The sequence below is a fragment of the Tachyglossus aculeatus genome, chromosome 4 (assembly GCF_015852505.1).
Source record: "Tachyglossus aculeatus isolate mTacAcu1 chromosome 4, mTacAcu1.pri, whole genome shotgun sequence".
Taxonomy (NCBI): Eukaryota; Metazoa; Chordata; class Mammalia; order Monotremata; family Tachyglossidae; genus Tachyglossus; species Tachyglossus aculeatus.
In genome coordinates this window covers 8,682,926-8,696,177 of record NC_052069.1, presented here as the reverse complement: position 1 = coordinate 8,696,177, position 13,252 = coordinate 8,682,926, and the positions used below count along the sequence as shown (strand labels likewise).

General features: G+C 46.8%; 1 protein-coding gene across 2 annotated transcripts in view; it reads right to left on the bottom strand.

Annotated features, from left to right (window-relative positions):
• PPP2R2C (protein phosphatase 2 regulatory subunit Bgamma) overlaps window positions 1-2,459 on the bottom strand; it is a 381,993-nt gene extending 379,534 nt beyond the window's left edge. Inside the window, exon 1 of one of the 2 annotated variants that reach the window (XM_038745076.1) lies at window positions 1,776-2,459. In XM_038745076.1, coding sequence (XP_038601004.1) covers window positions 1,776-1,845 — 70 coding nt within the window. In that variant the 5' untranslated portion in view covers window positions 1,846-2,459. The remainder of the gene's footprint in view (window positions 1-1,775) is intronic. The other variant, XM_038745077.1, reaches the window with a different exon arrangement.
• Between the last annotated feature and the right edge of the window lie 10,793 nt (window positions 2,460-13,252).

The following is a 13,252-nucleotide window of genomic DNA, read 5'->3' as shown; positions in this document are numbered from 1 at the left end:
CTCCCCCGCATGAAGTCAAAAATAAAAAAAAAAACACCAGCAATTTGGACTTTGCAGCTCTATCGTATCCTGCATGTCACCGAGAGAGTCAGGTAAGAGCCTTTGTGTCAGGGCCTAGAAAACCCCCTCCGCAGAAGCAGAGACAGAAACCTTAATCAATTCATGAGTCAGCAGAGGGATGACGAGGAAGTTTTGCTTTACATTTCAATATTCTCTTCTAAAATGCAGATCAAGACCAGGTAGCGGCAGCTAGCCTGAAATGAACACTTCCCCACCGCCTCAGGTAGCCCTCCAGTGAAAAGGAGGAACTCTATTCTGTTGGCTCACGATGTCCTGGGAGAAACCCCCCCACCTCCAAACCTTTCAGGTCCAAGTCACCGGCTTTTATCGATTTTCTGCCGGCCCATTCCGAGCCTCTTTTCAATCGCTCTTTGTCGTTGCATGGGTTAAAAGAAGGAATGAGGATTTACACACACACACACACACACACACACACACACACACACACACACACACACACTAGAATGACAGCAAACTCATCCCACTTCCAAATCAAAAATTCCGTAAAGGCATTTTCTGTCAATCGCGGCACAGATTCCCTCAGCCAAGGAAAAGGCACATAAAAATCACTCAGGGCTACTCAGTGGAATGACTGATTGAGACTGCTTAGGAGCTTCACCATGTTCCTTAAATACAGAGAGAAAACCTGTTCCATATTTCCAATTCTGGGAAATGGCCTCGCTTTTTGAAAAAAAAAAAATCATCAAGAGAGTATCCGCCGGTCAGGTTTTCAAATTGCAGTGGGATGGTGGGTCATGTGGTTAAATCTTTTTCCGAGGACTATTGGAAATTCATTCTCTAATATCTGGGGGTGACCCTCTTCTAATCATCTCTGGTGGCTGGCACGTAAATAAATTAGCAGAGACATTCCGATCGAGGAAGGCTAAAACGGCATATTCTTGGAAGTTACTGCGTGTGGGGAGGGGCCTGCTCTTTCACCATTTCCATGCGATTCGACCCATCTTCGGAAGGCCTGGCTTTATAAAACCAACTTTCCAGTTTTCAGACATGGAACCCGAAACGTTCTCTATGAGAGGAAATGAGGTAGATTTTCAAATCCACTTGACCTCCAGTTTGGTGGGGGGGTGGGGAGGGGCAGTTATAACTCCTGTCACCTTGGTCTAAGACAAATCATGAAAAAACAGCAAATCCAGTCTGTTGCCCCCCACCTTTTCCCAATTCAAAGCCTGCTTTCCTTGAAGATGTTAAGGATGAGGAACAGACAGCACAGACAGAAGGACATCTTTCCTCAAGGTTCGTTTATGCTCCCAGCGGGTGAGCCACCTAGAAAATTCCCTCCACGTTCCGCCTGAGATGGGTGCCGAAATGAAAAGCGAAATCTTGGCCAACACCTTCCCGTCATTAACTTGGAGCGTGATTTCTCCACCGGTAGAAGCCCTCATCTTCTCAACCATCACTTCTACCTCTCTCCTTCCCCATCTCCCCCACCCGGCCCCCGAAATGGCACTAGCGTAAAACCCAGAATGGGCCATTCTGCCCAGTTGGCTAGGCCTAAGGGGTAGACTCAGGGAACACTTTTGCATTTGAGCAAATCCATCCCGGCTTCTAAATCATCCGCTCGGAGGGGAAAGGTCGAGGGGCTGGGGGGGAGCCCAAAAAATGCGATCTACCCATCGAAACCTCCTTGCAGCCCACATCCTCCGCTCCTCCCGACACTCACGGACAGGAGAATTCAATGACAACACGGGGGTTACCTTCAGTCACATAGTTGTGGTCTCGGAGGAAGCCGTGGTTAATTTTTCGCGTGTCCGTGTCCTCGCCCATTTAGAGCAGAATTACTCAGCATGCCGATCCGCAGCGGACTGGTGGAATCAGCAGAGGGCTTCGCGGGTCTGCCATCCATGCTGCTTATGCCTAGCAGAGGTGGACAGCAGGCTGGCCTGTGGAGCCCGGCATAATGAGGGAGAGAGCGATGCAACCCAGATTTGGGTGGGGGGGACGGGGAGGGGAGGGGGACCTGGGGAGGTGGAGGGAAGAGGGAACGGGGATGGTCGGTCCACTAAACCAAGAAGGCGAAGGAGCGATGGTTCGATCGACAAGCGATGCTCTCGGGTCGTAGTCGGAACGGCGGCCGGTCCTTGGATCTGGTCGGCTCGGAGTCGGTGAGGTCCAGCTCGGCGTCCCAGTGCTGGCCTGATTTTGCAGTCGTCGGGGTCTCTAGGAAAGGGGGTGGGGGGCGATCAGCAGACTGCAGCAAAAACTGGAAGCTCTCGGCTTGCTCTTGCTCTTGCTTTTCCTGCTGCTGCTGCTGTCAGAGGCTTTTACTGCATCAGGGGAGGCCCCTCCCAACCCGCCTCTCCCTGACCAACCACACGAGAACTGCACGGACTAAAGTGAAAAATGAGAATGCGGGTCGAATCCCTTCGGCTGCTGGGGAGAGGGGCGAGGAGGAAGGGGAGAAGGAGGAGAAAACTTCAGGGAGTGTGGAGGGGTCGGAGGAGGGGGATTCCGCGCCGGGTCGAAGCTGGAGAGCTCCCTTTCTGGGTGACGCCAATGTGGATGATGGTAGCAACTGGGGAAAGGACCGTTTCTCTGGAAGTAGGATGGGAGATGCTGCCTGGTTGGGAAAGGAATTGGGACCATGGACGAGGGGAGAAAAATGATTATTATTATGCTACTTGTTAAGCGATTACCAGGCACTGGACTAAGTTCTGGGGTGAATACAAGCAAGTCGGGTTGGACACAGTCGCCGTCCCATGTGGGGCTCGCAGTTTCAATCCCCATTTTCCAGATGAGGGAACTGAGGCCCAGAGAGGTGAAGTGACTTGCCCAAGGTCATACAGCAGACAAGTGCTGGAGCTGGGATTAGAACCCATGACCTTTGGACGCCCAGCCCCGGGCTCTATCCACTATGCCATGCTGTTTCTCTAAATGGAAAATGGAAAACATCCTCATGACGAGGGCTGGGTGGGGAGTGTCCCCGGACCCCCAGGATCAGAATCAGGAGAGGGGAAGAAGGACGAGAGCCCATTGTTGAGCAGGGATTGTCTCTATTTGTTACTGAATTGTACTTTCCAAACACTCAGTACAGTGCTCTGCACACAGTCAGTGCTCAATAAATACAATTGAATAATAGTAATGTTGGTATTTGTTAAGCACTTACTACCTGCCAAGCACTGTTCTAAGTGCTGGGATAAATACAAGGTTATTAGATTGTTCCACTTGGGGCTCACAGTCTTGATCCCCATTTTACAGACGAGGTAACTGAGGCACAGAGAAGTTAAGTGACTTGCCCAAAGTCACACAGCTGACAAGTGGCAGAGCCATGATTAGAACCCACAACCTCTGGCTCCTGAAGGAATGAATGAGGTAGAAGGGCAAGACTTGCCAATGCAAGCTTAGGGGAAGCGGTTTCAAGCTTCAATTTTTTTTTATGGCATTTGCTAAGTGCTTACTATGTGCCAGGCACTGTTTTAAGCGTTGGGATAGATACGAGGTAATCAGTTCGGCCACAGTCCATGTCCCACAAGGGGCTCAAGGCATTAATCCCCATTTGACAGATGAGGAAACCGAGGCCCAGAGAAGTGGAGTGATTCGCCCAAGGTCACACGACAGACAAGTGGCGGAGCCGGGACTAGAATGCAGGTCCTTCTACCTCCCAGGCCTGGGCTCTATCCAATAGGCCACACTGCTTCTTCTCACGGTTATTGTTTCACTTGCAAAGGGAATATGAAGAAGGAGCCCTTGAGGATGGAAGGACAAGAGTCTCTGAGACATTGCTCAATTCCTCCGCTGAGGGGAAATGGTCTGCCCACCTGCACCATGAGATGCAAGACAAGTTGACGGACAAGAGAAGCGAGACCAGGTGGACGCCTCAACTTGTTCCGACCGGTAAGTCCACTAAGACGTGAGTTTGGCTAGCTGCTGTCATTCCTGTTTGGTGAATACTTTTTATAAAATAATATTAAGAGAAACAGCGTTGCCTCCTGGAGAGGACCTGGGTTCTAATCCCAGCTCCGCCACCTGCTCGCTGTGTGATTTTGGGTGAGTCACTTCACTTCTCTGGGCCTCAGTTAACTCATCTGCAAAATGGAGATTAAGATGGGTAGTCCCATGGCGGACAGGGGCTGTGTCCATCCTGATTACCTTTCACCTATCCCAGCATGTCAGACAGTGTCTAGCACATAATCAATCAATCAATCAATCGTATTTATTGAGTGCTTACTGTGTGCAGAGCACTGTACTAAGCGCTTGGGAAGTACAAGTTGGCAACACATAGAGACAGTCCCTCCCCAACAGCGGGCTCACAGTCTAGAAGGGGGAGACAGAGAACAAAACAAAACATACTAACAAAATAAAATAAATAGAATAGATATGTACAAGTAAGATAAATAAATAAATAGAGTAATAAATATGTACAAACATATATACATATCTACAGGTGCTGTGGGGAAGGGAAGGAGGTAAGATGGGGGGATGGAGAGGGGGATGAGGGGGAGAGGAAGGAAGTAAGCCTTTCCTAATACCATTAAAAAATATGCGGCCTTATATGTCTATAGCATGTCCAATAATAATAATGATAACTGAGGTATTTAAATGCTTGTTTTAAGCAAACACTGTGCTCAGCCTTGGGGTACAGATGAGATAATCAGGTTGGACACAGTTCCTGTCCCACTGTGGGTTCACGGTCTAAGTAGGAGAGAGAACAGGTACTGAATCCCCATTTTCACAGAAGAGGAAACGGAAGCAGAGAGACGTTTCATAACTTGCCCAAAGTCACACAGCAGACACTTGGCAGGGCCAGGATTAGAATCCAGGACCCCTGACTCCCAGGCTGTTGTTCTTTCCACTAGGAAATGCTGTCTTTCATGTCTATTATTTATTTTCCTCACATCGTCCCTCGGAAGTAGGAAGAAGCAGGTGTAGCTGTCCCCATTTTATAGGTTTTTTTTTTGTTTTAAATGGTTATGGTTAAAGCACTTATAATGTGTTGAACACTGTGCTAAGCACTGGGGTAAGTCCAAGTTAATTAGGTAGGACAAAGTCCCTGTACCGCATGGGGCTCACAGTCTGAGTAGCAGGGAGAATGGGGACTTGATCACCATTCTACAGTTGAGGAATCTGAAGCCCAGAGAAGTGAAGTAACTTACCCAAGGTCACACAGCAAGCAATCGGCAGAGCCGGGATTAGAGCCCAGGTCCTCTGACTCCCAGGCGCGTGCGAATTCCACTAGGTTGTACTGCTTCTCCAAGACTTGACAGAATTACTTATAAAGGTTATATACGGTCCACTTGATGCCCGTGTGCTACGATTCATTCATTCATTCAATCATATTTATTGAGCGCTTACTGTGTGCAGAGCACCATATTAAGCGCTTGGGAAGCACAAGTCGACAACATATAGCGATGGTCCCTACTCAACAACGGGTTCACAGTCTAGAAGGGGGAGACAGACAACAAAATAAAACATGTGGTACGACTGCAAGCAGGCAGGCTGCATGCATGCCATTTTCGTTCTAAAGGCCCAGAGCAGGATTCTGGACCTTCTCCCCTAGGAAATTTGAAGGGAAAAGGGGTAGTGTCTGTCAACAACTGCTTCAGCATTCCCTCTTCCAATCTTCTCGGAACATAAGTGCTAGGGAAGATAGGTCAACCTACCCTGGGGGCTACTGCATGCTGTACCCTAAGATTCCTTGTTTAGATTTCCCTACTTCAAAGTTCTCGACTTGTTTGACACTCCAAAATGGGAAAAACTACCTCTTCAGTTAGAACCCCCATATGTCACTGTATTAATAATAATAATAATAATAATAATAATAATGATGGCATTTATTAAGCGCTTACTATGTGCAATGCACTATTCTAAGCACTGGGGAGGTTACAAGGTGATCAGGTTGTCCCATGGTGGGGGCTCACAGTCTTAATCCCCATTTTACAGATGAGGGAACTGAGGCACAGAGAAGTTAAGTGACTTGCCCAAAGTCACACAGCTGACTTCCGGTGGAGCCGGAATTTGAACCCATGACCTCTGACTCTACAGCCCGTGCTCTTTCCACTGAGTCACACTGCTTCTCATGCTTCTCTGTGGAGTAGGAAACTGAGGCCCAGAGAAGTTCATTCATTCACTTCATCAAATAGTATTTATTGAGCTCTTGCTGTGTGTAGAACACTGCACTCAGTGCTTGGGAGAGTCCAATAGAAAACAGACACATTCACTGTTCACAGTGACCTTACAGTCTAGAGGGGGAAGACAAACATTAATAGAAATAAATAAATTACAGAAAGTCATGGGTTCTAATCCTGGCTCTGCCACTTCTCTGCTGGGTGACCTTGGGCGAGTCATTTCACTTCTCTTGGCCTCAGTTACCTCATCTGTAAAATGGGGATTGAGAATATGAGCCCCAAAGGGGACAGGGACTGCGTCCAACCTGATTTGCTTGTATGCATCCCAGTGCTTAGTACAGTGTCCGGCACCTAGTAAGCACTTAACAAATACCATAATTATTAAAAGTGGTGTGGGGCTGGGAGGGGGAATGAATGAATGAAGGGAGCAAGTCAGGGGGACGCAGAAGGGAGTTGGAGAAAGACGGGTTGAGTCAGGGAAGACCTCTTGGAGGAGATGGGCCTTCGATAAGGCTTTGCAGGGAGGGAAAGTCATTGTCTGTCGGACATGCTATACGTCCCCCAGCGGGTCAGGGACAGAGCGGGGTTTAGCACCGCCACTTCTCCCAAGATCTTCTGGCTCCCAGCTCCGACCTTTCCACTAGCCGGTTATCCTTTGGTAGATCAAAGACTGTTCCCCTCAGTGGTTCCCTGCTATTGTCCATCAACCCACTCTAAATAATATTAGTAATAATAATAATGGTCTTTCTTAAACCCTTACTGTGTGCCAAGCACTGTTCTAAGGATTCATTCATTCATTCGATAGTATTTCTTGAGCGCTTACTGTGTGCACACCACTGTACTAAGCGCTTGGGAAGTACAAGTCGGCAACACATAGAGACGGTCCCTACCCAACAGCGGGCTCACAGTCTAGAAGGGGGAGACAGACAACAAAACAAAACAAAACATATTAACAAAATAAAATAAGCAGACTAAATATGTACAAATAAAATAGAGTAATAAATACAAACAAACATATATACATATATACATAAGTACTGGGGTAGATACAAGATAATGAGGTTGGACACAGTCGCTGTCCCACACAGGGCTCAGGGTCTTTATCCCCATTTTACAGATGTGGGAACTGAGGCTTAGAGAAGTGAAGTCACACAGCAGACAAGTGGCGGTGCCGGGATTAGAACCCTTGACCTTCTGATTCCCAGACCCGTGATCTATCCACTAGGCCATGCTGCTTCCCTATTTATTTATTCATTCATTCATTCATTCAATTGTATTTATTGAGTGCTTACTATGTGCAGAGCACTGTACTAATCGCTTGGAAAGTACAATTCAGCAACAAATAGAGACAATCCCTACCCAACAACGGGCTCACAGTCTAGAGAGGGGGAACAGACAGCAAAACAAAACAAAACAAGTAGTAAGCACTTCCTATGGCACTTTACTAAGCACTGGGATGGATACAAGCAAATTGAGTTGGACACAATCCCTGTCCCACATGGGGCTCCCATTCTCAATCCCCATTTTTCACTTGAGATAACTGAGGCCCAGAGAAGTGAAGTGACTTACCCAAGGTCACACAGCGGACAAGTGACGGAAGCAGGATTAGAATCCAGGTCCTTCTTACTCCCAGGCCCATTCATTCATTCAATTGTATTTATTGAGCGCTTACTGTGTGCGGCACATGGTACTAAGCACTGCATTATCCATTTGGCCACACTTATTTTCCCCGCTACTTAGAGTGGGAGCCCCATGAGGGAGAGTGAGCTCACTGTTGGGTAGGGACTGTCTCTATATGTTACCAACTTGTACTTCCCAAGTGCTTAGTACAGTGCTCTGCACACAGTAAGCGCTCAATAAATATGATTGATTGATTGATTGATTGTCTGACCTCATTCATTTGAACATACCACAGTTCTTAGAATAGTGCTTGACACATAGTGAGCACTTAATAAATACCATAAAAAAATGGGAGAACACAGAGGTGACTTCTGCTTGTTTGGCACCAGGTACAAAGCACTTCATCTGGCTCATTGTGAGCAGGGAGTGTGTCTGTTACATTGTGGTGTTTTACTCTCCCACGCACTTAGTACAGTACCCTGCACACAGTAAGTGTTCAATAAATACAATTGATTGATATGCTGTTCCTAGAAGGTCCTACCGGGTGAGAATTAAAAAATAGTAGGTTCTAGCTTTCCTGATCCAGTGACATTTTGAGAGCTTCCTGAGAGCAGAGCACTGTAACAAGCACTTGACAGAGTACAGTGCAATAGAGTAAGTGGACTCAATCCCTAAAGCAGTACCAAAATCACTCCTTTGTTGGAAAGTGCTCAGAGCAGGGCATTATTTCTTTTAAAATGGACTCTCTCACTGCACTAAATCAGGACATGTCTTACTAATCACCGGACTCCTTCCCAGAGAAGAATTTGGGCACTGGGGAAAATTTATCCAACAATCGATTGATGGAATTTACTGAATGTTCATTGTGAAGAGCACTGTACTAATACCTGACTCAATAAATATCATCGATTAATTGATGTAAGAAAACAAATACTGAGAAGACCGTCCTCTGTCGGGTGGTGCTACAGATACTGAGCATCTTAAGAAACTGGAGATTCATGGTTGCCAGGCAACAAAAGTGTACTTCGAATCTGAGAGGCGGTATGATCTAGTGGGAAGAACATGAGTCCAAGAGGCACAGGAGCCAGGTTCAAATCCCAGCTCAGCCCTTGCCTCTGTGCCTCAGTTTCCTCATCTGTGACGTGGGGAGAAGATTCCCACTCTCCCTTCCTCTTGGACTGGGAGCCTCATGGAAGGGAGGGATTGTGTGACCTTGCGACTTTGGGTGAATCACTTAACTAGTCTGTGCCTCATCTGTAAAATGGGGATTGATAATAATAATAATGGCATTTATTAAGCACTTACTATGTGCAAAGCACTGTTCAAAGCCCTGGGGAGGTTGCAAGGTGATCAGGTTGTCTCATGGGGGGGCTCACAGTCTTAATCCCCATTTTACAGATGAAAAGACTGCGAGCCCCACCTGGGACAACCTGATAACCTTGTATCTCCCCCAGTGCTTAGAATAGTGCTTGGCACATAGTAAGCGCTTAACAGAAACCATCATTATTATTGTTATTATTGTTCTGACTGATCTGATTTAACTTATTACATGGCCAGCTTTTAGTACAAAGGCTGGCATATAGTAAGCACTTCAACAAATACCATAGTTGTTATTGTTATTATTATTATTATTATTGGAAGAGGTGTGGCTTTGTGGCTAGACCCCAGGCCTGGGAGTCTGAAGGACCTGGGTTCTAATCCCGACTCTGCCATGTGTCTGCCATGTGACCTTGGTCAAGTCATGTCACTTTTCTGGGCCTCAGTTTCCTCATCTGTAAAATGGGGTTAAGAGAGTGAGCCCATGTGGGACAGGAATTCTGCCAACCTGATTAACTTGTACCTACACTGGGGCTTAGAACAGTGCTTAGCAGGTAGCAAGTGCTTAAGAAGTACCATAGTTCTTAATTGTTATTACTGTATCTGCTCTAGTGGTTAACACAATGTTTTGCCACAGAGTGCTTAATAATGCTTGATGGTTGTATTTGTTAAATAATAAGAATAGCATTTGTTAAGCACTTACTATGTGCCAAGCACTCTTCTAAGCATTGGGGTAGATACAAGCTAATCAGGTTGCACACAGTCCCTGTCACCCATGGGGACTACAGTCTAGGGAGGGGGGGAGAACAGATAATGAATCTCCATTTTATAGATGAGGAAACTGAGACACAAAGAAGTTAGGTAACTTACCCAAGATCACACAGCAGGAAAATTATGGATTGGGATTAAACTCAGGTCCTCTGACTCTCAAACCCATAGTCTGTCCACTAGGCCACATGGCTTCTCTAAGACTATTAACTTACTACTGAATCAATGTTATTCATTGAATATTTCAAGTGTGCTGAGCACTGAACTAAACACTTTGGACAGTACGTTAGAGTAGGAAAACACGTTCCCTACCTTCAAGAAATTGATAAAACATAGCTCAATAAGTCTCTCTGACTGATTGAATCTGATTCGCCATGGACCATAAATGATAATAATCACTGACATTTTATAATGCTTAAACACCAGATTAATCTGATCAATGAAATAAATTAAAGTAGGTGACAACATAATCATTATTATCATGTTGTATTCTTTTTATAGTATTTATTGGATGCTTACTATGTACCAGGCACTGAACTAAGTGCTGGGGTAGATACAAGATAATCGGGTTGTACACAGACCCTGCCCCACATAGGGCTCACAGTCTCAATTCTCACTTTACAGATGGGGAAACTGAGGCCCAAAGAAGTGAAATGATTTACCCAAGGTCACCCGGAGGACAGGTGGTGGAGTTGGGATTAGAACCCACTTCCTCTGACTCCCAGGACTGGTCTCTTTCTATTAGCCTGGACTACTTCTCCCCTATGGGAGCATAACCCAAGACAAAATGGGTTTACATTCCTCCAGAATGGAGTGGTCTTACCAGGGGGTGCATCTACTCATGCACTTATATGCAATTAGTTCATTCATTCAATCAATCGTATTTATTCATTCATTCATTCATTCAATCGTATTTATTGAGCGCTTACTGTGTGCAGAGCACTGTACTAAGAGCTTGGGAAGTACAAGTTTATTGAGGAGGGGCAGCTTGGCTCAGTGGAAAGAGCCCAGACTTTGGAGTCAGAGGTCATGGGTTCGAATCCCTGCTCCGCCACATGTCTGCTGTGTGACCTTGGACAAGTCACTTAACTTCTCTGAGCCTCAGTTCTGTCATCTGTAAAATGGGGATTAAAGACTGTGAGCCCCACGTGGGACAAACTGATTACCTTGTATCCCCCCCCAGTGCTTAGAACAGTGCTTTGCACATAGTAAGCACTTAACAAATGCCATCATCATCATTGAGGGCTTACAGTGTACAGAGAACTGTACTAAGTGCTTGAGAAAGTACGATACAGCAATAGAGAAAATCGCTGCCCACAACAAGCTAACAGTCTAGGAGGAGGGAGACAGAAATCAACACATGTAAACAGACATCAATATAAATAAATGAAATTACAGATGCATTTACATAAGTGCTGTGGGTCAGAGAGAGGGGGAAGAGAAAAAAGAGCAAGTCGGGGTGACATGGAAGGGAGCGGGAGAGGAGGGAAAGTGGGGCTTAGTTTGGAAAGGCCCTGAGGAGATGAGCCTTCAGTAGGGCTTTGAAGGTGGGGGAGAGTCACTGTCTGTGGAATTTGAGGAGGGAGGGGATTCCAGGCCAGAGACAGGACCTGGTCAGGGGTCGGCGGCGAGACAGGTGGGAACAAGGCACAGAGAGAAGGTTAGCGTCACCAGAGGAGTCGAGTGTGCCAGCATGGTTGTAGAAGGAGAGAAGGGAGGTGAGGTAGGAGGGGGCAAGGGGATGGACAGCTTTAAAGTCAATGGTGAGGAGTTTTTGTTTGATACAGAGGTGGATGGGCAACCACTGGAGATTTTTGATGAGGGGGGTGACATACCCTGAACGTTTCTGTAGAAAAGTGATCCCAGTAGCGGAGTGAAGTATAGACTGGAGTGGGGAGAAGCAGAAGGTTGGGAGGTCAGCAAGCAGGCTGATGCAGTAATCTAGGTGGGATAGGATGAGTGATTGTATTTATGTGGTAGTGATATGGATGGAGAAGAAGGAGTGGATTTAGTGTTGTTGTGAATGTGATACCGACAGGATTTGGGGATAGATTGGATATATGGGGTGAATGAGAGCAAAATCAGGGCTGAAGCCAAGGTTGTGGTCTTGTGAGATGGAAAGGATGGTTGTGTCACCCACGGTGACAGGAAAGTCCAGGAGAGGACAGAGTTTGGGTGGGATGATAAGGAGATCTGTTTTGGTTTTGTTTGAGGTGACAGGAGGACATCCAAGTACAGATGTCTTGAAGGCAGGAGGAGATGCCAGCCTGGAGAGAGGGAAAGAGACCAGGGGAGGAGATGGAGATTTGGGGAGCATCCACATAGAGATGGTAGTTGAAGCTGTGAAAGCGAATGAGTTCTCCAAGGGAGATGTAGATGAGTGTAGATGCAGAATAGAAGGGGATTAAGAACTGAACCTTGAGGGACCCCCATAGTTAGGGGGTGGGAGACAGAGGAGGAGCCAGCGAAGAAGACTGAGAATGAACAGCCATCAGAGGAGAACCAGGAGAGGACAGAGTCAGTGAAGCCAAGGCTGGAGAACATTTCAAGGAGAAGTGGATGGTCCACATTGTCAAAGGCAGCTGAGAGATAGAGGAGGATTAGGATGGAGTAGGAGCCATTGGATTTGGCAAGAAGGAGATCAGCAGCGACATTTAAGAGGGCAGTTTCAGTGGAGTGAAGGGGATGGAAGCCAGATTGGAGGGGGTCTGGGGGAGAGTCGGAGGAGGGGAATTTGCAGCAGTGAGTGTAGACGAATTGCTCAAGGAGCTTGGAGAGGAAAGGTTTGAGGGAGATGGGGACATAACTGGAGGGAACTATGGGGCCAGGGGAGGGTTTTTCAGGTTGGGGGAGACGTGGGTATGTTCGAAAGCAGTGAATTAGTTCAGTTACATTGCACTAACCAACCAACACCACTGCCAAGTCTTCCATAATAATAATGATAATAGTGGCATTTGCTAAGTGCTTACTATGTGCCAGGCACTGTACGAAGCACTGGGGTGGAGTCAAGCAAATCGGGCTGGACACAGTCCCTGTCCCACATGGGGCTCACAGTCTCGATCCCCATTTGACAGATGGGTGTAACTTCTACTATGCCAACTTGTACTTTCCAAGCGCTTGGCACAGTGCTCTGAACACAGTAAGTGCTCAATAAATATGATTGAATGAATGAATGAATGAATGTAACTGAGGTCCAGAGAAGTGAAGTGACTTGCCCAAGGTCCCACAGCAGACAAATGGCAGAGCCAGGATTAGAACCCGTGGCCTTCTGACTCCCAGGTTCTTGCTCTATTGACTACACCATGCTGCTTCTCTACAGTCCATAAAAATGATCCTGAAGAACCTTCCCATCGCTTCCCTATTCCTTCACTCCCCTATTCCTTCCAGCTTTCCCACCTCTCGCT